This window comes from Oryx dammah, unplaced genomic scaffold (assembly GCF_014754425.2).
Source record: "Oryx dammah isolate SB20612 unplaced genomic scaffold, SCBI_Odam_1.1 HiC_scaffold_21, whole genome shotgun sequence".
NCBI lineage: Eukaryota > Metazoa > Chordata > Mammalia > Artiodactyla > Bovidae > Oryx > Oryx dammah.
Genome location: NW_024070205.1, coordinates 59,172,266 through 59,198,087, shown reverse-complemented (window position 1 = coordinate 59,198,087; position 25,822 = coordinate 59,172,266). Strand labels below are relative to the sequence as shown.

General features: G+C 37.2%; 1 protein-coding gene across 1 annotated transcript in view; it reads left to right on the top strand.

The window, feature by feature from the left end:
- Positions 1 to 25,822, top strand: part of SPATA17 (spermatogenesis associated 17) — a 246,627-nt gene that overhangs the window by 133,196 nt on the left and 87,609 nt on the right. The window contains exons 7-8 of the mRNA XM_040263268.1: positions 13,365 to 13,568; positions 18,256 to 18,404. Of these exons, the coding sequence (XP_040119202.1) occupies positions 13,365 to 13,568; positions 18,256 to 18,404 (353 nt within the window). The remainder of the gene's footprint in view (positions 1 to 13,364; positions 13,569 to 18,255; positions 18,405 to 25,822) is intronic.

The following is a 25,822-nucleotide window of genomic DNA, read 5'->3' as shown; positions in this document are numbered from 1 at the left end:
TAAAAACATCTTTTGCTATGTTTCCTCTATTTTCCTTAGGGGATTCAGGTTTCATTCCTGTGTGTAATAAGCCAGTTCAGAATGTGTGGCAATTGTGTATCAGAGGAGTCACAGTAGGGAGTTTCCAGATCACTGTGAATGGGGTGTCCACTTTCACTGCTCTACTGAGAGTAACTCTTGATCTAGTCACCCAGGAGTCTAAAGCTCTAAATCCATAGGCCCTCTCAGAGGTCGGCACGCTGCCCATCACTCCAGTGATCTTGTGGCCTCCTCTGGCCTTGGTGAAAATATGGTCAGCTTTTCCTCCCACTCTTTGATCATTTCTTCTCACTTTTTTCCAGTAATTCCTGTGTATCTTGTTTATTCTGTTATTATATGGGACTATTTATAGTTTTTTAATATCAAAGTTATTTAAGATTCTCTTCCTTTGTATATTGTGTTTGTTTTATTGTTTGCTGGGAATGACTTCTCCCCACTTTACACACCAAACAAATCCCATCTTTTCTTTCAAGATCCTGCTTGACACTGGGCATCCTCCCCACCCCCCACCCCCACCATGACGGTCTCTTTCCAGGATGGCCTTCTGTCCACGTTAACAGTAATTTCAGTATTTTGTATTTGTTTTATAAACTATCGAGGCTGTGACTCAAATTGAAAGAGAGGAATCAAAGCCAAATCTGGAGAACCTGCCAAGCTAGTAGATAGAAGAAAACATTAAGGAAGCCAAACTGGGTGTCATTGGGGTGGTGAGGGTGATGGTGCATGCAGCTTGCTACAGACTGGAGGAAGGAAGAGGTCTAGAGAAATGCCTAAGGAAGAAAACAAGGAACTTTCATCAGTTTTTGCAGGGACCAGTAACATTTAGAGATAAAGAGAGAAAGGAATCGTATAATGGGCAAGATTTCCCAGGAAATCTGTTACAGGAAATCTTTCTCAGAAAATCTTTTGATAATGCAATACGGTTAAAGGAAAATCCTGACTGGGGAGGAGGAAGATATTCTTTCAGTCCCAAGGTTTTCTGAGTCATCATGATAATGCTGTATTTTGGAAACCTCAAACCAGCCTCCTCTTCTTTTTTCCTCCTCACATTCAATGAGTCATGATGTTTCTGCCACAAGAACAGAATCTGCTTCTGCAGAGGTCAGCTGTCACCTTCCAGTTACCTCTCCAGGTGTGTGGTGTCTGTCCTTATGCCATTCCACCCTCCCTGGCATCTGACCCTGGTGACCTCCTCCATGAAGCCATCTTCTCCCTCACGTCATGCCCAAGCCCTCCAACCCCCACCGTTCTCTCTTTTCAGTGCCCTTCACTTCCTGAGCTTCTCTTCTCCCTTTTACTTCTTATAAATACACACTACTTCTTCCTTGGAAAAAATTCCCTCAGTCTCTCTGCTCTCCCTCAGTGACTCCATCCATTTACACACCTCCAGCCATTTTTCATTCAGGAAACACTCTGGTTGCTGGCTGTGACCACTCTCTTAAGTTCCAGACCTACTCTGATGACAACACATTAGACCTTTCAACCTGAATGCTTTGTGGGAAGCTCAGTCCTAATGTCTGCCAAACAGAGGTGAATATTCCCACATAACTGCTCTTTTGCTAATTCTCTGCCCGGGTTCTAAAGGCAAGATTTTCCCGCAACTCTACACTCCCTTATATTCTTCTTGATTAACCTGTTATCTGTGTTTTTTTGCCTCTGTTTCCATAAAATGCTCTCTGTCCATGTCACTCTTCTGTTCCCACCAGTCTGTTCTTCCCTCTGGGTAAGCAAGCTTCACCTCCTTCACAGACTTCTGGTCTTATGTCACTTAATGCAGATTAACATGGCCTGATGGTCTGCTCGGAGCCAGGTATTGAGAAAGGTAATGAGTCAGGGTTCTCAACTCTTCTTCAAAAACAAAACTAAACGAATACCTGGACACGTGCTTCAAAGATGCCAATTGAATTGGTCTAGGGTGGGGCTTGGACATTAGTATTTTTTGAACTCCCCAAATGAATTTGACATTTAGCCAGAGTTGAGAACTACAAACTTAAGTGTACAAATGCCAAGAAAATGGATGTTGTTCTTTATGGAGCTTAAATCCTAATAGGCAGGGAGACAGACATTCAAGAACAAATAGTCATATATGTGTAAAATTAAAAGTGATAAGTGCCATGAAGAAAATGAACAGGGAACTTTGAGAGAAAGGATATAGTAGGAGAATGTGTGTGAAAGCACAAGTCTTTCCAAAGGAGTAATATTTAATGTGAATTTTTAAGGATGAGTATAGTTTGGCCAGGCAAGTAAGCAGATAAGAAGAAACACATTTTTGATGAATTTGAGTCATGGAAGAGCCTGGCATGCTTTGAGGAAATAAAAGCAAGCCAGTGTGGGTGGCATGTGGTGAGGGATGGGAAGAATGGCTGAAATGAGGTTGGAACCGAAAAAAGGACTTTGTTAAGAATTTGTTAGGTTTTCTTAGGTGCATTGAAAAGCCATATATAGCATTTTAGAGACAGAAACAATTTCTAAATTTGTAATTTTACTCTGGTTTCCCTGTAGAGGGTAACAGGGGTTCAAAACAGAGCAGATGGAGGGAGACTAAATATAAGTTTGAAGTTAGATAGGGGTGTTGGCCACAGATATTAATAGAAGTTTACAGATTGGATATATATTTTGAAAGAAGAATTAATAGAATTTGTTGGTGGAGTGGCTATAAGCAATGAGGGAAGATCACTCATTATCAAGGATGATTCTCAGGTTTTTGCTTTAAGATATTGAGAGCTGATGATGCCATTTACCTTTTTTTTTTTTTTTTCTAATAGGCTTTGTTTTAGGGCAGTTTTAGGCTTGCAGCAAAATCAAGCAGAAGGATTTTCATGTTCCTCATAGATCTACACATTTCTTTACCTACTTTTGCCTTTTCTGGGTGTTTTATACAAACACAATATACAATATGTGGTATTGCATGAAACTGCCTTTATTTTTCATAACGTTTTTGAGATTCTTCCATGTGACAGCATATGTCGGTATTTCATTTCTTTCTATTATTGAATGGATAACTACATTCTGTTAATTTATTAACTTATTGATAAATATTTGGATTACATCCAGTTTTTTGGCATCTATGAATAATGCTACTATAAACATTTGCATGCACATTTGTGTGGACATATATTTTCATATCCCTTGTGTGGATTCCCAGGAATGGGATTGTTATAGTATATGTGAAGCATGTATTCAACTTTTTAAAAATATGTGTTTTTTTTTTTTTTGAGCAATGTTAGGTTCATAGCAAATTTGAGCCAGAAGTTGCCATATAAAATCAGTCCTCCATATCCTCAAAATCTGCATCTGTAGATTCAACCAACCATGGATTCAAGTCTCAAAATGCCTGAAAGTTCATAAAAAGCAAAACTTGAATTTTGTGCATAGGCAACTGTTTACATAGCATTTACATTGTGTTAGGCATTGTAAGTACTGTAGAGATGATTTGACATATGAGTGTGTATGTGTGCAGCTTATATGCAAATACTCCACCATTTTATATAACGGATCAGAGCATTCTTGCACTTTGATATCTGCAGGACTGGGGAGGCAGATCTTGGAACCAATCCTCTAAGGACACCAAGGGATGATTGTACTCTCTACCCTCTCCCACATCAGTTCAATTCAGTCGCTCAGTCGTATCTGACTCTTTGCGATCCCATGGACTGCAGCACTCCAGGCCTCCCTGTCCATCACCAACCCCCGGAGCCTACTCAGACTCATGTCCATAGAGTTGGTGATGCCATCCAACCATCTCATCCTCTGTCATCCCCTTCTCCTCCGGCCTTCAATCTTTCCCAGCATCAGGGTCTTTTCCAGTGAGTCAATTCTTCACATCAGGTGGCCAAAGTATTGGAGTTTCAGCTTCAGCATCAGTCCTTCCAATGAATATTCAGGACTGATTTCCTTTAGGATGGATTGGTTGGATATCCTTGCAGTCTAAGGGATTCTCAAGAGTCTTCTCCAACAACACACTTGAAAAGCGTCAATTATTTGGCACTCAGCTTTGTTTATAGTCCAACTCTCACATCCATACATGACCACTGGAAAAACCATAGCTTTGACTAGATGGACCTTTGTTGGTAAAGTAATGTCTCTGCTTTTTAATATGCTGTCTAGGTTGATCATAGCTTTTCTTCCAAGGAGCAAGCATCTTTTAATATCATGGCTGCAGTCACCACCTGCAGTGATTTTGGAGCCCAAGAAAGTAAAGTCTCTCACTGCTTCGTTTCCCCATCTGTTTGGCATGAAGTGATGGGACCGGATGCCATGATCTTTGTTTTTTGAATGCTGAGTTTTAAGCCAGCTTTTCCACTCTCCTCTTTCACTGTCATGAGGCTCTTTAGTTCCTCTTCACTTTCTGCCATAAGGGTGGAGTCACATCATTGTCACTCAAACTCCATAATGAGGGTTCACTCTGTTGCATATTCTACTCCACTCTCATCTTGCCAACTGTGGTTTCTGAGGAAAAACTGGATGTAATTCTTATCTTTGCTCCTCTGTTAAGTGAGATGTTTATCTGCTCTGCTTTTTATAAGGTTTTTTTATCTTTGATTTTATTGAAATGTGAATATGATACAGCCACCCAGGTGTAGGGTTTTGAGGGTTTTTTTGTTCATTTTGTTTGGCATTTATCCTGCTTGGTGTTCTCTGAGCTTCTTGGATATGTGATTTGGTGTCTGACATTAATATGGGGGAAATCCTCAGTCATTGTTTCTTCAAATAATTCGTCTCTTCCTTTCTTTCCTTTCTTTTTTCTTCTTTTGCTTTTTGAAGTTTCTCCTGAAATATGCTCTAGGTCAGAAATCTTTCCTCAGCCTTGCCTAGTCTACAAATAAATCCATCAAGGCATTCTTCATCTCTGTTATAATGTTTTTGCTCACTGGCATTTCTTTTTGATTCCTACTTAGAATTTCCCTATCTCTGCCAGCATTGCCCATCTGTTCCTACATACTACCTACTGTGTGTTCAATCCCTTCACTTATTAATCACAATTGTTTGAAATTCCTGGTCTGAAAATTTCAATATCCTTGCCATGTTAAAGTCTGGTTTTGATGCTTGCTCTGTCTCTTTAAACTGTGTTTTTTTGCCTCTGTTCTCACTGGGTCTGTTTCTGTAGGCTTTGTGTGCCAGTAGGTCCTGCTTCATACTTCCCCCTGAGGTTGCTTTCTAAAGGAGAATGCAAAAATCAAGAGATTCCCATTCTATGTAGAATTAAGTGCAATCTTGCAGCCTTCTAGAATTTGGTTCTGATTTATCTTCACAGGCTCGTTTCTGACTATGGCTTCCTGCATAAATTGGCCAAAATAATGTTCATTGAACATGTCCCCTATGTTTTTCCCATGTCTTTATTTTTACCATTCCCTCAGCCTAGACTACTTATTTTTCCTTTTATTATTGTGAAAATTCTACTCATCTTTAGAACAAATTCAGATCCTCTTTCCATAGGGTTTTCTAAATGATACATACCTTTACCATAACCTTTGGTGTATACTTCTTATACAAGTTATTAGAGGATACTTACCACAGGCTGGTTATGTTATCAGTAACAAAATTGTTTTCCTAATCCCTCCCACCTCCTCTGCCCAAGAACAGCTTAATGGGAGTGATCACTTTTTATTCATCTCTTTACCCACCTGAGATCCAGCAAAGTGTTTCTATTTTTTTATTGTATTTTATTTTATTTTATATATTTTTTAATTTTTATTTTTACTTTATTTTACTTTACAGTATTGGTTTTGCCATACATTGACATGAATCCGCCACGGGTAAAGTTAGTAGATGCTCAATATTTATTGAACTGAATTAATATATAGAAAATGTTTTCTTATTAAAATATCTTCATTTAAATCAACATTTCATGAGAATATTTTAACATATGATAATAATGACTAGGGTATCCTAATGATTCATAAAAACCATTTGTTAACTAATAAAGCCAGCTATACCTGGGATTTGCATTTAACATGGCATGACCCCTCTTTCTTTTGACTGAAGACATTTAAACATTTTATTTCTTCATAGAGTGAAAGATGAGAAAAAGCATTTGTAGTCAGTAAAATTAAAAAAAATATATTGCCTTGAATAGGTAAGAACTATTCCAAATTAGGGATTCTCTGTGAATCCCTAATGTTTCCATGAAATTGTTATTCCTTCTGCAGTGCTGTATTGAGGGTTAACATGACTACTGTCTGTATCTGAGAAATGACCATGTTTCCTTTTCGTTCTCAGCAAGAGTAATTGAATGTAGAATATCTTACTAAATGCTGGCCTGTGACATTGTTAACACTCTTGACTATCTGTTAATGGCAGAGCAATTGTTTGCTGAGTGGGAGTTTTATAAATCCCCTGGCACTAGTATGTCCCGATAATTATGATGAAGTGCATCGGTCAGTGTTGATTCCGTAGCCCCGAGCCCGGCAGATATTTCATTCACAGTCCCCTGGCCCACTTCCACGTTTCCAGTTATCAGAGACCTTTACTACTCTTCTGTGTGCTTGCCTAGCGTTATTTTTTAAAATCATATTTTATAGAAACTTAGAACCCACACAAATTTTAGACAGTCCTCCATTTAGAACAGTTCATCTCTCATGGTATTCACAGAATCTAACTAATGGGGCAAGAAAATACTCTTTTAAGATCTTTTTTTAAATTGAAGTATAATACAATTTACAATGTTTTGTTAGTATCAAGTGTACAGCAAAGTGATTTGGTTATACATACATATATTATATATATTCTTTTTCAGATACTTCTCCATTATAGGTTATTACAAGATATTGAGGAGAACTACATTCGGTATTTTACAATAAACAATAAGGGAAAAGAATCTGAAAAAGAATATACATATGTATGTATAACTGAACCACTTTACTGTATATTTGAAACTAACACAGCATTGTATATCAACTATACTTCAATAAAAATTTTTTTTTAAAAAATTGAGTATACTGTGCTATAAGGTAGCTCCTTATTATTTGCCTATTTTATATATAGTATTGTATATATGAAAAAATACTTTTAAATTTTGTTTCATTTTATGGCAATCAGTGGCTACTGTTTGCTATGTAATTGTCATTTGCAGAAGTAAAAGTTAAATACTCCCACCTACCCTGTAGAGTACTTCATTCCTGGAATAAGCAGTTACTTTGAAGGAAATGGCAACCCACTCCAGTATTCTTACCTGGAGAATTCCATGGATGAAGGAGGCTGGCAGGCTATAGTTCATGGGGTTGCAAAGAGTCAGACACGACTGAGCAATTTCACTCACTTTTGAAATCATGAGAAATCATTGTTTCTCATCTGATAAAATCTGAAATTGAAGCACTAGTATCTGTGCTATGGGAATTATAGGTGTATGTGGTCTGGCTTAAAATTCTTTTTATTTTTCAGAAACTTGTTTTAAAAGTAAACCTCAATAACAAGGAGAAGAGAAAAAAATTAGACTGTGGCTTCTTCCAGGCAATTACAAAATAAAGGTCAGCGTATCAGTGGAAAATGACCATAAAAACATTCTTCATGAAATACAGCAGTAGATGTGCCAAATATAACAACTATATCCATTTGCTTTCAAATCAATTGCATTTTTAAAGTACTTTCCTTTAGAATACTTTGGTGGGAGGATAGAAACTGAGGAGAGCCAACTGATAGATTGTTAAAAATATGGAATGGTTCAAAATATTAATGTAATGCTAAGGGTGACTGGGTAACAAATGGTACATTTGCTCGTTGTTCAACCTGACATAATTAATATTCCAGGTCATGCTTAAGTTCCCATGATGGAGGGTCTGAAAAATTCAAGAAAAATATATATCTATTATATAACTCATTGCCTTTTTTTCCTTTCCTTTTGACGAGTCAGAATCATAGCGTTAAAAAAAAAAAAATCAGTGCTTTCACACCTCATTTGCCGTATTCACCACTGGGCCACCAGTCAGCAGCCAGGCCTGATCCAGGGAGGTCAGTGAGAAGCTATTAGCAGCGTCCTCTCCTGAGATTTCTTGGGTCTTATTGAGTTGAATGTTAGCATGACAGTACTGCAAATAACTCAGTTGTAGGCTTCTTTTTTTTTTTAAACAGTTAGCACAGATTTCCCCATAGTGTTGGTCACTCTAGAAAATTATTGCTGAAAATGAGGTCCCCAAAGCAAGCGTGGCAGTAGCCCTTCTAAGTTGTGAAAAATGTGAAAACGGAAAAATATGTCATAGTCCCTGAGGATTAACTTTTTACTTATTACTGTGACTCATAGTAATAATTTTTTAAAAAATCCACAACAAACCCTTAGTCACAAAGTGGCTTGCAAATTAATGAAATATAGCCATTGAGACAGTAGTTAAGGCTGTTTTATTTACTTAAAGAAAATAATAATTAAATGAATACTGTATTAATATAAATAGGGTATCTGCTTGCTATAGGATTGGGGGGGTGGACATTTTCATTGACAATAGTTAGGCAAATGTATTAAATTAATTTCTAAAATACTGACACCTTGAAGATTTTAAATGATACATTTTCCATTCAATTAAAATATATTTTTCCTCTATATATGATTGAAATTGCAAAAAGAATACACATGAGGAGGTCTCCATATAGGTTGCAAAATATAATTTAAGAAAGCTATCATGTCTACCAATCTATTTGCATTTCCCATCTAGCCTATGTATACATGTGCATGCAAATGTGAAGGAGATCAAAGATTTCTAATGGGGTAAAGTTAACAGTGGGTTGCTGTTATTCAGGTAGATAGATTTTTTTTAATGATAAATTATAATCTAGTTACATTGTGTGCATTTTTCCATTTTAATCTGTAAGATTATGGAAATGATAAGCTAACAGACTTCAGTTAACTAGATCATCACAAAACAGAATTCTATTTTCTTGTATGTCTTTCATAAACTATGAAGATTTAATTCTGCTTTATGTCAGACGAGTCTTTTTAGTCTATTTAGTCTTTTTATACTATTATATCAAATATAATAATATAATATTTATTGCTATTTCTCATTACGATTGATATATAGTCTCATCTTAGAAAATCACCCAAAAAGTCATATTAAAATTACCATCCACTTAAAAGTTACTACCTACTGAAAGCTACTTTGAATATGTATATGTATAGATTTTCTTATATTAGCATCATTAAAAATATCTGCTTATGTGTCCACTTTGTTCTGTATTTAGTATTATAGTAAGAATATGTTAACATGTCAAAAAATGGCTTATACAATGCCTATAATGTTTTCAATACTTTCTTTCTTGTATGAATTATATAGGGGAAAATTCTTAAAGAAAAGTCAATTCAAAACATTTTTAAAATAGGTACATATACTTATATTAACTTTTTCCTTAGCATAGGAAAAATTGAGTTGGAGGTGACTCAATAGGTCCAGAATAATTTGGTTCTAGATCACAGTGTATTCAAAAGCAAACTGAAACCGAAGTGTTAAGAAAAGTGAAAGGATAGAATCTAAAACTTTAAAAGAAGTCAGTAAGATTTTGAAATAAAGTCAAATTTTACTAAGATATTTATGTGGCTTGGGAAAGTAAAAGTAAAATAGACTTCATGGGCCTTTCTGAACAGTGCATTGTTTTTCTCTATAAGCATTTAGCATTCATTTTTTGAGTGTCAAGCACTTTGGTAAGCCCTCAGTTCAGTTCAGTTCAGTCCAGTCACTCAGTAGTGTCCGACTGTTTGCAACTCCATGAATTGCAGAACGCCAGGCTTCCCTGTCCATCACCAACTCCCGGAGTTCACTCAAACTCACATCCATTGAGTCGGTGATGCCATCCAGCCATCTCATCCTCTGTCGTCCCCTTCTACTCCTGCCCCCAATCCCTCCCAGCAGCAGAGTCTTTTCCAGTGAGTCAACTCTTTGCATGAGGTGGCCAAAGTATTGGAGTTTCCGCTTTAGCATCATTCCTTCCAAAGAACACCCAGGACCGATCTCCTTTAGAATGGACTGGTTGGATCTCCTTGCAGTCCAAGGGACGCTCAAGAGTCTTCTCCAACACCACAGTTCAAAAGCATCAATTCTTCGGCACTCAGCCTTCTTCACAGTCCAACTCTCACATCCATACATGACCACTGGAAAAACCATAGCCTTCACTAGATGGAACTTTGTTGGCAAAGTAATGTCTCTGCTTTTGAACATCCTATCTAGGTTGGTCATAACTTTCCTTCCAAGGAGTAAGCGTCTTTTAATTTCATGGCTGCAATCACCATCTGCAGTGATTTTGGAGCCCAGAAAAATAAAGTCTGACACTGTTTCCCCATCTATTTCCCATGAAGTGATGGGACCAAATGCCATGATCTTCGCTTTCTGAATGTTGATTTTTAAGCCAACTTTTTCAAGTCGCTCAGTCGTGTCCAACTCTTTGCGACCCCATGAATTGCAGCACGCCAGGCCTCCCTGTCCATCACCACCTCCCAGAGTTCACCCAAATTCATGTGCATCGAGTCGGTGATGCCCTCCAGCCATCTCATCCTCTGTTGTCCCCTTCTCCTCCTGCCCCCAAACCCTCCCAGCATCTGGAGAAGCAAAAATACCTAAAACAGAGTCCGTGTGCTCCAGCTGCTTGCTTAGAGAAGACCAACACACACAAAGATAATTATGAAACAATGTGATAGGCACTATGATAGACTTATCCCCAAGCAATTAAGGAAGCATTGGGGATAGGACTTGAAATCTAGTCTGAGTTGATACTCATATTGTTGTTTGTCACCAAGTCACGTCCAACTCTTTGCAACCCAATGGACTGCAGCACGCCAGGGTTTTCCATCCATCACCAACTCCCGGAGCATGCTCAAACTCATGACTATCAAGTCAGTGATGGCATATAACCATCTCATCCTCTGTCGTCCCCTTCTCCTCCTGCCTTTAATCTTTCCCAGCATTATAGAGAGTCCCTTGGACTGCAAGGAGATCCAACCAGTCCATTCTAAAGGAGATCAGCCCTGGGATTTCTTTGGAAGGAATGATGCTAAAGCTGAAAGCCCAGTACTTTGGCCACCTCATGCAAAGAGTTGACTCATTAGAAAAGACTCTGATTCTGGGAGGGATTGGGGGCAGGGGGAGAAGGGTATGACAGAGGATGAGATGGCTGGATGGTATCACCGACTCGATGGCCATGAGTTTGAGTGAAATCCAGGAGTTCATGATGGACAGGGAGGCCTGGTGTGCTGCAATTCATGGTGTTGCAAAGAGTTGGATACGATGAGTGACTGAACTTTAACTTGAATGTGAGCTTTCCAGGTGGCACTAGTGGTAAAGCATCCTCCTGTTTATTCAGGATTTTCAGGTTCAATCCTTGGGTCAGGAAGATCCCCTGGAGTCGAAAATGGCAACCCACTCCAGTATTCTTGCCTGGAAAACTCCATGGACAGAGAGCCTGGTGGGCTACAGTCCATGGGTTCGCCTGGCATGGCTATAGTCCATATGGACACAACTGAACACACACACGGAGAGGTTAATACTTATTGAGGAGTTAGCCTGGAAATATAAAATATAAAATATATTTTATCTCATGAAATAGATCTTCTGTGATAGCTCAGTTGGTATATTTTATCTTATGAATAGGTCTTCCCTGATAGCTCAGCTGGTAAAGAATCCACCTGCAATGCAGGAGACCCCAGTTCAGTTCCTGGGTTGGGAAGATCCCCTGGAGAAGGGAGAGGCTACCCACTCCAGTATTCTTAGGCTTCCCTTGTGGCTCAGTTGGTAAAGAATCCGCCTGCAATGTGGGAGACCTGGGTTCAATCCCTGGGTTGGGAAGATCCCCTGGAGAAGGGAAAGGCTACCCACTCCATAGTCTATGGGTTCGCCTAGCATGGCTATAGTCCATGTGGACACAGCTGAATACACACACACACAGAGGTTAATACTTACTGAGGAATTAGACTGGAAATATAAAATAAATTTTATCTTATGAAATACAAAAATATCCTATTCCCCAGGATAGCTCTTCAAAGGCAACTACTGTAGTTAATCATAATACTTTAGACTTGCTTATTCTAAAGAGGTAAATATAACAACTAAAAAAAATTATGAATCTGATAGTAGCATAAGAGAAAAGCACATTTTTAGGAAAAACAGGCTAACTGGATACATTCTTTATATTGAATGTCTACAGAACAACCAAACAAGTCATTGTGTCCTTTAAAATATAGGTTTTCTTCTCAAATATGCATTTGTATGTATGAAAGGAGTAAAAACTGTAGTTCTATATGGTTTGTGTATTCAAACATCATTGAATTTTCAGAAAATGGACTACAAACTTGAAATTAACCTTTATTCCATGTACATCTATGGAACCACTATTGCATAATAGGAACTGTATTAAATAAGTCTTGACTATTTTGATGCAGAGTGTGACAAGGCCAGTCATAAAACAACAAGGGCAATGTTACATTATAGAACTATGTGGATACAACTCATTAAATAAAGGATGCATACATACAGCTGATCCACTTTGTTGTACAGCAGAAACTAACACAATATTGTAAAGCAATTATATTCCAATAATGAAAAAATATAGGCTGTTATTTGAATGATTTTATACATACACACACACATATATATACACACACATATGTACATGCACATGTATTTATATATATATACCATTTAGATTATTATTTTAAAGAACTTAAAATGACTACCATTAGTTAGATTGTATAATGAATAATCATTCAAATAATCAAATATTTATTAAGTTCATACTTTGTACCTGAAACTGGTTCAAACATTATATATTTGAGTTTGTGTATGAATCTATGACTTCTAGAGATGGTTAAATATACATATACATAGTGAATGGTTAGAAAACAAAATGAATGCCTTAAGGTCCTTCTGTTGTTTTTTTCTCAGGTATAGTTATGTCAAATATGTCATGTGTGGCAGAAACTATAGCTCAGTTGTTCTTAGTGTATTTAGTTTTCAACCATGAATGGTTCCAAAACTGTTGGCCTGGAGACAAAGGGTCTTTTGTAATCTCCTTAGACAAATTGGACTTCCCTGTGGTTCAGAGGGTAAAGAATCTGCCTGCAATGCAAGAGACCTGGGTTTGATCCCTAGGTCAGGAAGATCCCCTGGCAATCCACTCCACTATTCTTGCCTGGAGAATCCCATGGACAGAGAAGCATGGCGGGGTTGCAACAAGTCCCACACTGAGCAACTGAGCTATTGAGTGACTAACACTTCTTTCTTTCACTTAGATGAATCTGAAGTCCACCTCTTATATAGTTTAAAATAGACAAATTTGTCTGGGACAACTTTATTCTTCCCTTTATTTTATGTGAAAATTAAAGATAAAACCAAAATGATGTGGTTCTGTTTTAGATTCCAGGAATATATAATTCACCGTTCAGAAAAGATCCTGACCCTTGGGAGCTGAGGCTGCAGAAGGTGAAGCCTCTAACACACCGACGCCCTGAAGTGAAGCGGGAGCACTCCGTCTGCCTTAGCGACTGGCTCGCTTGCACCAGCGCGCGGTCCTTTCCTCGGTCCGGAATTCTGCCCCCTATTGACAGGAAACGCTGTCAGGTACGCATTAATCTTACATCAGAAATGTCCCAGTGATTGTATTCTTTCTGTTTTTTTTTTTTTTTAAGTTGTTGTGTTTTGTTTTGTCTTTGTAAATAGAAACAGAAATTATTCTTTACTGAAATCTATTTTTTTTTTTGGCCATGACGTTCAGCTTATGGGATCTTACTCCCTGATCAGGGATTGAACCTGGGCCCTTGGCAGTGATAGCACTGAGTCCCAAACTGCCAGATAATCCCCCCAAATCTAATTTTCAATAATAAAAATGAAGTGCATTTTAAATATATACCAAACAAATATTCAAATGTTTCCTTGGTACTGAATTTTATTGTTCTGACTGTGAAAATAACACATAGAATTTGGGGCTAGGATATATCTTTTTTATGTAACAATATTGTGGTAATGGCATTTGTTATAACCTGTTGTTGCTAGAAAAATCTTATATATTATCAGCCTCTCATCTGGTGGTTCTTGTACATGTGTGTGTACCAAGTTGCTTCAGTTGTGGCCAGCTCTATGCAACCCTATGGACTGGAACCCGCCAAACTCCTCTGTCCATGGGTTTCTCCAGGCAAGAACACTGGAGTGGGTTGTCATGCCCTCCTCCAGGGGATGTTCCTGACCCAGGAATCAAATCCATGTCTCCTGCCTCTTCTACATTCCAAGTGGATTCTTTACTGCTGAGCCACCGGGGAAGCCTGATGGTTCGTGTAATCATATACAGTTATCAACCTAATTTGGATGGGAGTCACTGAAAAAGTATAACTTGGAGAATTAGGGGGGGGGCAAAAAATGCAAAATTCAAACAAAGACAAAAAAAAAATCTTCACTATGGATTAGGATATAGCAGGATCAATCCATGACTTTCTTGGGCTAAAGGGTGGAGTGGGATGAGTTTTGATGATTGTCACTGTCCTGAAAATCCCAGAGAACAACACTTCTGTTGCTGTTCCCCGCCCCCACCCCTATTTAAACTGGACTAGACAACTGCCTCCAGGAAGCATCCTCCAGGAAGCATCCACCCAGAAATGGACTGACTTTGGTTCATGCAGCCAGGCTTCCAGAACTGCTACCAACTAGCTTCACACACAGACTTGCCCCTGTGTATCTATTGCTGTATAACAAGTTACTCCAAAGTCTGATGGCATCAACCAACACACATTTCTTTTCTCAGTTTCTGTGGGTCAGCGTTGCAGGTAGAGCTTGGGTGAGTGCCTCTGACTGAAGACCTCCCATGAAGTTGCAGTCAAGGTGTCAGCTGGGGCTGTAATTTTGTATCAGAGCTCAGCAGTGGGTGGAAGGAGAGGAGGGTGGGGAGATCCGCTACCAAGGTCACTCCCATGGTTGTTGTTTTCCTCTCTGTCTCTCCTTGTTCAGTCTCTATAGTGCTCCCTTCCCTCGAGATCACAGGTGGGGCTGGAAGTGCCCGTCTTCTGATCACTTGGTCTCTCTGGTGACCGGTCTCATCTGGAGGCGGAGAGACTTAGGGGCTCTAGCCTAAGTCATCTTATTAGCATAAACTTAGGTGTAATCTTGCCATGAGCAACAAAAGATTCTCCTGTCATTGGGAAATTGCAAAGATTTTAGGAGCTCTATGCCAGAAACCAGGGACAAAAACCAAATATTTCTTACTGTACCACAGTGGTATATATATGAAGATATATATGTATACATTTACATAATATAAAATATGTATACATTTAAAGATATGCATTCATATATATATGGAATACACATCTGTATGGAAGATTTTATTTTATATATGTGTATGTACACATATACATATATAGGTGTGCACATAATCATATGCACACATAATCATAGAATACATTTATCTAACATACAACAAAATAATTACCCTTGCTGGTAATTTCCTTTCCTTTCCTTCTTTCTCCATTGCCTTCCTTCTTACCCCTGATTCTCTGCCCCATCCCCGTCATACATTCTTTTCCTTTTTTTCCTGCTTTCTCTTATTTTCCTTTCACTTTCTTTCTTCACTCATCTTCTCTTCCCACCTTCTCTCTTATCATCTTTGACTTCTTATTACTCCCTTCCTTTCTTACTACCCCCCCTCCCTTATTTCCTGTCCTGTTTTCACAGGATGGGAAACCAATTTCCTGTACTTACCTATAATAAAAATGTACACGTGTGACTGGGGACATATAAGATTATATATGCTACCGTCCAAATAATAATATTTACACTCTGACAGTCTGTCTGTACTTGTGAGGTGAATTTCTTAGACGTGTGAGACAATAATAAGTTAAATTTTTTCCCTATTATTTAAGCTTTGAGAAAAGTTTATACATATAAGATGACTACAAGTAATGTGAGTTATTAGCAAATATAGAAGACTTTATTTGACTTATAATTGGACTCAACATCCTCAAATATTGGAGAGTTATAGCTAAGAGTCCAAGAAGCCTTGTAGGTTCAGGTTGAATCCTGAATGGTCTACACATTCTAGGAATCAGTATTTGAAAACGAGTACAATGAGAGGAGCTGACCTTTGAAGTTTTGTCTGAAATTTGGGATGCCATCTCACTCCAGGTATGATTCGTACAAGTGATCCCTTGAGATCTAAAAGAGCCTGTCAACAAAAACACAAGTCAGTGGAAGCCTTGGCACAAGAGAACCTTGACAGTAGCTGTCAAGTTTGCTAACCAGGAAGGTATTCTATTAAGCTCAAAGGCAAGGTATTAATTGTCTAAGATATAAATGTATGGACCAGGCACCAAAACACATAGAAAGATGGACATTATTAAGGACTGTGGTCCTGAAGATTCTAGGGAATGAGAAAAGAAGAATGGGTCTATTTTTATTCTAAATTTTGCTGCTTAAGTAAAATTTCTCCTCTTTCAGTTCCTAATCTTGTCGGGAAGAGCAAGTTCCAGAACAAGTAGTGGAATAGGCCTACAAATGGGTATCATTGTATTGATACATCAACAAAGGTCAGAAGGCAGGATTTGACCACCAAGAAGACTTTACCCCTTGTGAACACCAGTTCCTTCAAAGTCATAGCCTTGGCTTTTTGCTTATATATTAGATGCTACCATTGTTCAAAATCTTTTTCAAACTTCTCTCCAAACTAGGAGTAGTAAAATAATAATAATTAAGCTAGGATTACAATTTTAGTGTATTTATTATTAATATGTTCTAAGTACAATGCTGAGTGTTACTTATATGGTCTTGCATTATCTCAAGAGCAATTTTGTGAGATAGTTATTTTTCCATCTCAACATTTGAAGAGAAAGGGTCTAGAGAAGTAATTTGCCCCTGAGAGCACAACCAAATATTGTTTAAATCACAGCCAAATATAGTTCAAATCACAGCACAACCAAATACTGTTCAAATCACACATTTGTCAAGTGGAGGATTAAAAATTGAAACAATACCCTTATTTGAGTTCTTAATTGTGAACTTGTCATCATGTTACTGTATCTTTAAAAACTAAAGTTCCAATAAAAATCCATTAACTACTTTCAAATATAGCAATCCTCCTGTCCAGCTGTGAAAAGTACTAGATGATACTTATTTGCCATTTGTGTTATTTACGGTCCATGACTTTTATGGTAACTGGTTCCTATTATTGGTTTCTATTAATGTAAAACATAAGTGAACATAAATGAGGCGTGAATCATTTCTTTTTATTAGCCCCACAGTCTTCACTCAGTGCTTGCAGTAACTCCAGCTGTGTCTTGTTAGTGATAACCTATTTAAAGAAGAGATCTTTAAGGATAAGGGATATGATTAGAAATCTTTGTCCATTTTACATCACTTCTGCACAACAATGGTGGCGAAAACAAAATGTAATTGATTGCACAATCTTGACCTGCTTCTGTTTTGTAGTGTGTTTCATATGATACTAACTAGACAACCAGTAGCTTCTAGTAACTACTGTAAGTAACTGCTAATTTAAAGGTGCAATGTGCTATAAACCACTTCATACCATTGCAGCTTAAGGACTTTGCTATATATTTGTCCCATTAAATGATAAATCACAAATATTTTATTTGTGACTAAATAAAATTATTTAAGGTTATTTTAAGGGGGTACATGACCACTTTCCATGCATCTATGAAGATAATTTCCTTCATTATCCAGTGAAATTATTCATATTTCTGATGCTTCTAAAATTAGATCCAACAGAACAATTATTAAGCAATAAAATTTAGAATTTTATATAAAAACACTTAAAATGCTTTAAAATATGGCCCTTCCTTATTTGGAGGGAGGCCACCAAATGTAAAATTTGGTATTCACCTAAAAACTTCTTTAAAAAAAAAAAACTTGCCATCCTTTTCTATCTGTTTGAAAGCTGGGCCCAAGAATCTTTCCTAGTATTTTTGCTTACTCAAAAAGAGAGTGAATTCTTTTTAAATGATAAGAAATGGGCTTTTTAAAATTAGAAAACAAAGCAAGTTTTATAACTTCAAGTTAACTAATTCTTGTATGAAAACTTGTAAGTAGGGGAAATTCCGCCTAATTTCAAACATTTTTAATATAATCGCTTGAACTTGTCTGAACGTTTCTTGAGGATGTGATGCTCTTCCCTCATGTGTTTTCTAATTCAGACAAGAAGTTCTTGTTTAAGAATAATTTAGTAAATGCTACTTGCTTTTCTTTGTAGATATTCAGTAGGCTTGATCATAAATTATAAAATATTTACGTCCTCCTGCCTTGTCAGGGACCATTCCGCGACATCTCAGAAGTTTTGGAACAGCGCTACAAGCCTCTGGAACCGACACTGCGGGTGGCAGAACCCATCGATGGGCTAACCGAGGCCAGAGCACAGCTCCAGAAGCAGGAATGGGCGCGAAATGTGAATGACAATGTGTAAGTTCTTACCTTAAAAAAAGTAACTGTACTATATTTGGTCCCTTAAGTTTTTAAAAATATTTTCTTTGCTAACATTTTATTTGTGTTAAAAGGTGAAACCACCCCGACCTATTCAGAGACATCCATTTTTTGATATACAAGTGTTTTAGATAAGGTTGGTACTGATGATGATGTTAATTTTATACACATATATATTACACAAGTATGTATATATTACTCAGAGGAAAAAAGAAAAGATTGAATGGCATTTTAAGGGGATAAGTTATCACTTTCCATATATCTGTGAAGATAATTTCCTTTATTATCCAGTGAAACTATTCATATTTCTGATGCTTCTAAAATTAGATCCAACAGAACAAAAACATTTTTCTTAAAGGGAACTAAATTTTATTTTGATACATTGATATGAAACTGTCATTTTAATAAGTCAGGTGCATTGTGTTTAGTTTCCTTATATTGAGGAAGATGATTGAGAAAGATAAAGGGTGATCTAAGAGCATATGCAGTTTTAAATCATTATATTAGTATCACTGATTTGTGTCTCAATTCATCATCTTTCTCCAAAATACTTCCTCACACTTCAGGCATTTGTCATCAGTAGTTATAGGGAATTTATAAAAAGATAATTTAAATCTATTATTCTATAAAGTATCTTGAAATTATCTTTGTAATATCTTATAATAATAATTTACCATTATATATAATAAATACTAAAAGGCAATTATTATATTATTGTAATTTAAATTATTTTAATTATAACTTAATATAATGTATTATAAATAATTATATAAGTTAACTACATAATACATACTGCAGTTACTTATTTATGTAATATGTACTAATCATTTTACATGTTATATAATAATTTATATAATAATAATTCCAAAATATATTACTAAGTATGCTTTGACTTATAAAGAAACTAGAATTGCCTCTTATCCAGCACAGTGGATTTTGGATAGTTTTATCAGTCAGAAAGAATATATAATATGCTTTATTTTAATCATGCATTTCTGAAGAGACTCTTGAAAACTAAATAATTTTGAATAAACTCATATGAATGATAAAATTGGCAAACATCTCAAGTAATTTTCATAAAGTTTTTCATTTTATAGTGATTACTTGAAGTGAGATATTAGCTGTAGAGCATTCAGCAGATTCTTTCAATAATTGATTATTACCCAACATATAATGAATAAAAAAATAAGAAACACTTTTCCCACAATTATTTTGGGGTGGTAGATTTCTTTTAGTAAAGAGATTATAGAAGATTAATGCTCCTCAGACTCAGCCAAGCGAAATATGCAATTTAGTGATGAATATCTAGTTATATTATTCAGAATTATTTTCTATTTTCAGTGATACCAAGGTTTATGAAATAATATTAACTTCTCAAACAAATAACTGACCACACATATTGTTGTTGTAGTTGCTAAGTCATGTTTGGCTCTTTGTGATCCTATAAACCATAGCCTGCCAGGCTCCTCTGTCCATGAGATTTCCCAGACAAGAATACTGGAGTGGGTTGCCATTTCCTTCTCCAGGGGATCTTCTAAACCTAGGGATCAGACCGATGTCTCCTGCATTGGCAGGCAGATTCTTTACCACTGAGCCACCTGGGAAACCCAACCATACTGATATTTCTACAGAAATCAATGTATATCAAACATATTACAGTGTCCTTTCTTAGTATTTTCCTTGATAAACCTAGAAAGAGCAGATATCAATGCCATCCCCAAAGAAAGGTGCTCAGCTTGTACTTTCTGTGGAATACTTGTAAACATTTTCAACCTCTGTAGTGTTGCTAGCGACCATTTACTCTGAAACTTCCAGATTGAAAAGTGCTTTTAGGATAACCAACCAATCAGGGACAAACTAAGTTGGGAATATTAAAGAAATTACTTATCGATTTGAAGCTAACAAATTTTAAGCAAAAAGCTTTAGTAATGGGTTTTAACAACCAGCCTATGAATAATCCACTTTTTCAGAGAACTTCAGTATTCTTGCTTGGAAAATTCTAAGCAAGAGGAACCTGGAGGGAGGAGCCTAGTGGGCTATATATAGTACATGGGGTTGCAAAGAGTCAGACATGACTGAGCACGCAAACTTCAACTTCAGAGAACTGAAACTATTGTTTTGTAGCTTCTTTTGAAACCATTTTGGTTTCCACATTCTGCATAACTTAATTGTATCTTGTGAGGCAAAAGAAATGTTAGAAATTTAGGTTTTAAGTCTTTAAGATAATAATTTTGTGATAGAAATTAGGCCAAAAGTCTACTTTTATCACAGAGATGCATAGTTTGTTTAATTTTTTAATGCAGAGAATCGTTCCTCGCCCCCTGCCCCCCGCCACATTACCAATTTCATCTGTAAGAGTGATGCCTTTGTCATCCAAGGACCTTAACTGGGAACCCTCTATCCAAACTGGGAAAATGGAACTTTCCATTTCCAATCTTAGGGATTCAAAAAGTAGCATTATATCAGAGGACTTGATATATTTAAGTGTTTCATTTTCATATCATTGTGAAAATTGCACTGTGGTGAAAGTAGAAAGATAGGCTTTGGGACTAGATCTGTATGAGCTCAAATCTTGACTCCATTACACAACAGTAGTATATAATCTTGGGTAAGTAACTTAGCCAGTCTGAGCCTCTATTTCCCTGTCTGTAAAATGGGGAGATAAATGTTATCTTAAACATTGTAATGAGGATTGAATGAGATAACAAGCATGCCAAGAACACATGAGAGACTTAATAGAAGATAATTATCATCATGTTTTGTGTCTACTCCAAGCCTAATAGTTTTGTGCCTAAGACATCAAACTATATGGATAGGAAATCACAGATTGCATCTATAGGCTGGATCTCATCTACTTGCCCTACGAACCAGAAGTTAAGGAGGACCACAAGCAGAGCTCTTCATCGATCAGTCATAGAAGATTTCTCATTAAGCTTCTAGTTTGCTAGGGCTGTCATAACAAACTACTATAAACTAGATGGCTTAAACAACAGAAATTTACTGTATCACAGTTCTGGAGGCCAAAGTCCTGGATCCAGTTCTCAGCAGGGGTGATTTCTTCTGTCCCAGTCTCTCCCTTAGCTTTTGGTGATGGCTGGTAATCTTTGGTGATCCTTGGCTTGTATCAGTAGAAACAGCACCCCAATCTCCCACCTTCTTCACATAGATATTCTTCCTATGTACGTGTCTGTCCATATTTCCCCTTTTTGTAAGGACACCAGTCATACTGAATTAAGGGCCCTCCCAACTCCAGTATGATCTCATCTTATAAAACCCAAAAGACTGTATTTTCAATTAAGGTCACATTCTTTAATATATTCTTTAAAATAAACATAGAAAGTGGGACAATAATACTGTACATATAAAGTATGGAGGGGTTTTTTTTGGAAGTCATTTAAAAACTTTATTTGTTCTTATTACTAAACAAACTATTTTTCTTATGCCTTCTAGAAGATTATGATTTACCTTATTCATGTATCTATTTTTATGAAGCCAAGAAATTAAATAAGAATTAGTAAATAATTGCTCAGATAGCATAAGACATGTAAAGGAGTATTTATTGATCCAAAAAATGTTTGCAGATCAGGAATAGTTCTAGGCTCTCGAAGTATATCACTGAATTAAATAAACCAAGTCTCTACTCTCATGAAACTTCTGTGCTTCTAGCTTTAAACTGAACTGAAAAACCTTATGAAGTTCTAAAGAAGTAAGCACTTGAAAATAGTCAAGCATATGTTAAACACAGAAAGTGCCATAATATTTTTTTAAACGTAGAATTTACTCATCCTCTGATAATCTAGGAAGGTGTTCTTCACAGAAAAGAAACTGAATGGGTTCTTTGTAAAGAAACGGTTAAAATTTTGACAGAGAAAAGACGAGAAAGTAGATAAAAAGTAAGTTGATGGTATGAGAAAAAATGAAAAGACCAATTTGAAAGAAACTCATTTTTTAAATTAATTTATTTTAATCAAAGTATAGTTACTTTGCAATATTGTGGTGGTTTTTTTGCCATACATCGACATGTATACCCATGGCTGATTTATGACAGGAACTCATTTTTATGTGGGAGGCATAGTAAGGAAAATTTTAGGAAGCTTTAGGGCCAAGGATTTGAGGGTTTATCAGTAGATAATAGAGAACTATTTAAGGCTTCTGAGTAAGAGGATGTTATGAAAATGTGAATTTATTGACTGTGAGACAGATGTATTTGAGAAGAAATATGCTGGAGGGAAGGAGACCCCTAGGATAATACTGCAGTTCTGGTGAGAGGTAGAACTAAGGTGAAGGCAGGATTCTACAGTCAACTCTTTCTCTTTACTTCCTTCTCCTTTCTGTACATAAGCTCTCTGAGTGATTGCTTCCATTTAAGAGACTTTAACTATACCCATGTGACCATGGTTTCCACCCTTAAGTCTCAAAAATCTTTCTCCTACCTTCCTTATTTATATTTTCAACTGCCATCTTCGTTCGCATCTCCTCCAGGTGTCCCAAACTCAGTAGACCCCACGTTGGCCTGCTTCTTCTTGTCTTGAGAGTGTATTACAGCACCACCTCTCTACCCAAGTAGAGACCTGTGAGTTACCTTGTTACCCCTCTCCAGAATTCTGTTGGTTCCCAAATCCTATCTGTTTTACCTTTTATGTATCTCTCAAACCCAGCCCCTCTTTTCCTTTCCACTGTTGATTTGGTTGAGGACTTGTAATTTCTTTTTTAAATGCTCTAAATCCCATCTGGTCTGCCCATTCAGGGCATCTACCACAACCACACTAGGGAAAATTCAGCAAGTTATTATTCCCCAAAATGCTCTTTTGTGGCTTTTTTTTTTTTAATCAACTGCAGGATAAATCCTAACTCTTTTTTGCAAGACTCAAAGCCCTTCAGGATCAGATCTAGGCTTATTTCTCTAGCTAATCTGCCACCACATTCTCTAAGAAACCCTCTGTCCAGAGCTACTGGGCTGTTACCATTCATCTTTATATCCATGCCCTCTTCTGTTTCCATGAAGAGGTTTCCTACCTCCCTTGGTTTACTAAGTCTGTTCAAATCCACTTAAAATCATAAGAAAGAATTGTTTATTTACTTTTTAAAAAGTGCAGGGACTTGCCTGGTGGTCCAATGGTAAGAATTCACTTTCCAATGAAAGGGGCATGGGTTCGATCCCTGGTCAGGGATCAAACTACTGAGCCCGTGTACCACAACTAGAGAGCCCTCGTGAAAGATCCCACATGCCACAGCAAAGATCCTGCATGCTGCAACCAAAACCCAATGCAGCCAAAAATAATCCATAAATAAATATTTTTTAAAATAATAAAAAGAGTGGAAAGAGCAATGCATATTTGACTTAGGGTTTTTCACAGAGCATTTAAAGGATTATTTTCAGTTGCAAAATGGGACCATGCAAGTTACCTAGATGAAGTAGGGAAAGAAGTCATTATTAAGAGATGGAAGAAATGGAAGGCCACAACACTGGAGCAGTGTTTAGTTTACCCACTAAGACAGCAGAGGTGGAATGGAGTGATCGTGAATCAGGTGATGTAGGCTAATACCAATTTCACTAAAGACTTATGAGTGGTGTGAAGGTCCTTGGCCACCTCATGTGAAGAGTTGACTCATTGGAAAAGACTCTGATGCTGGGAGGGATTTGAGGCAGGAGGAGAAGGGGATGACAGAGGATGAGATGGCTGGATGGCATCACTGACTCGATGGACTTGAGTCTGAGTGAACTCCGGGAGTTGGTGATGGACAGGGAAGCCTGGTGTGCTGCGATTCATGGGGTTACAAAGAGTCGGACACGACTGAGCAACTGAACTGAACTGAAAGTCCTATATGTTAATACCTTCTATTAATTGTAAATATCCTGGCTTAATACTGGAGACTGTAATTATGCAGACTACAACTATATCCAACATGGAGTGGAGTTAAGACATTGCAGTGGAAGTTGGTGCCAGTCTCTGCTCTGGTAGACAGAATATTGACCCCACACAGAGGTCACATCCTAATCCCAGGAACCTGTGAATATGCTACCTATGATAAAGGAGACTGTGGATGTGATTCAGGATTTAAAGTTGGAGAGATTATCCTGGATTATCCAGAGGGCCCAGTGTCATCACAAGGGTTCTCAAAAGTAGAGATTTGACTATGAGAAAGATCAGAGTGAGGCAATGTGAGATGGATAAGTCATCTTTGCTAGCTTTGAAGATGGAGGAAGAGACCACCACCAAGAGATGCTGGCGGCCTCTAAACCTGGAGAAGGTGAAGACATGGCCTCTCCCCTAGAGCCTCCAGAAAGGATGCAGCCCTCCCATGCCTTGCCTTGAGTTTTAGTTAGACCCACTCCAGACATCTGGCCTCCAGAGATTTCAGATGATAAATTTATACTCTTAAAGCCACTCAGTCTGTGATGGTAACTTCTTACAGCAGAAATACAAAACTAATACAAGTGTCCTTCAAATCAAGGAGGTAGCTTACTAGATCAGACTTTGGTGTTTAGATTAATTACAAACCTGAGCTAAATTTGAGGGAAATCCTTAGATCCCCAAGGATCCAAGTTTCTTCTGCAGACACTTAGAGGATTAAAGAAAGATATGACTGTGGCTTGAGTTTTCCTATGAAGAGAAGTTCAAGATTTAATCAAATTGTAAGGATAATATATATATTGGGCTTTCCTGATGGCTTAGATGATAAAGAATCTACCTGCATTGCAGGAGAACTGAGTTCGATCCCTAGATCAGGAAGATCCCCTGGAGAAGGGAATAGCTACTCAATTATTCATCTATCTATCTATCTATATTTTTGGCCACATCATGTTAGATCTTAGTTCTCTGACTAGGATTGAACTCAGGCCCTTGACAGTGAAAGCTCAGAGTCCTAACCACTGGACCACCAAGGAATTCCCAGAATATTATATTTTAAACTTGTGTAGCCTTTCATAAGAGCCTGAGTACAGACAGTCCAATGAAAAATAAAAGATCAATTTTCTGATAATTTTTGTAGAAGAGGCAAAACTTTACTTCTGTCCACTTAGGATCTTCAATGGGGCCCAAGAATTTAATTGGCATAAAGCAGATTAAAAGGAAAAAAGCATACAGATTTATTTAATAGAAGTTTTACAATAGCCTTCATAAAGCAAATGAACACCCAAAGAAGTGGCAAACCCTATGTCCTTTCATATTGAGTTGAGCAATGAGAAGTAATTGTAAAACATAGCAAAAATATATGGGGAGTCCAAAGGAACATAAAAGTTATTTAACAAGGTCTGTTTGTACCGAATTCTCTACGCTATGACCTCACATGTCTGGTGATAGGAATGTTTCTTTCCTCTTGGTTTAGGAAAGGTATCTTTTATGTAGGAACGTAATCTCCTGGTTTTAGGGGAAAAAGAGAAAGTAAGTTTGCTT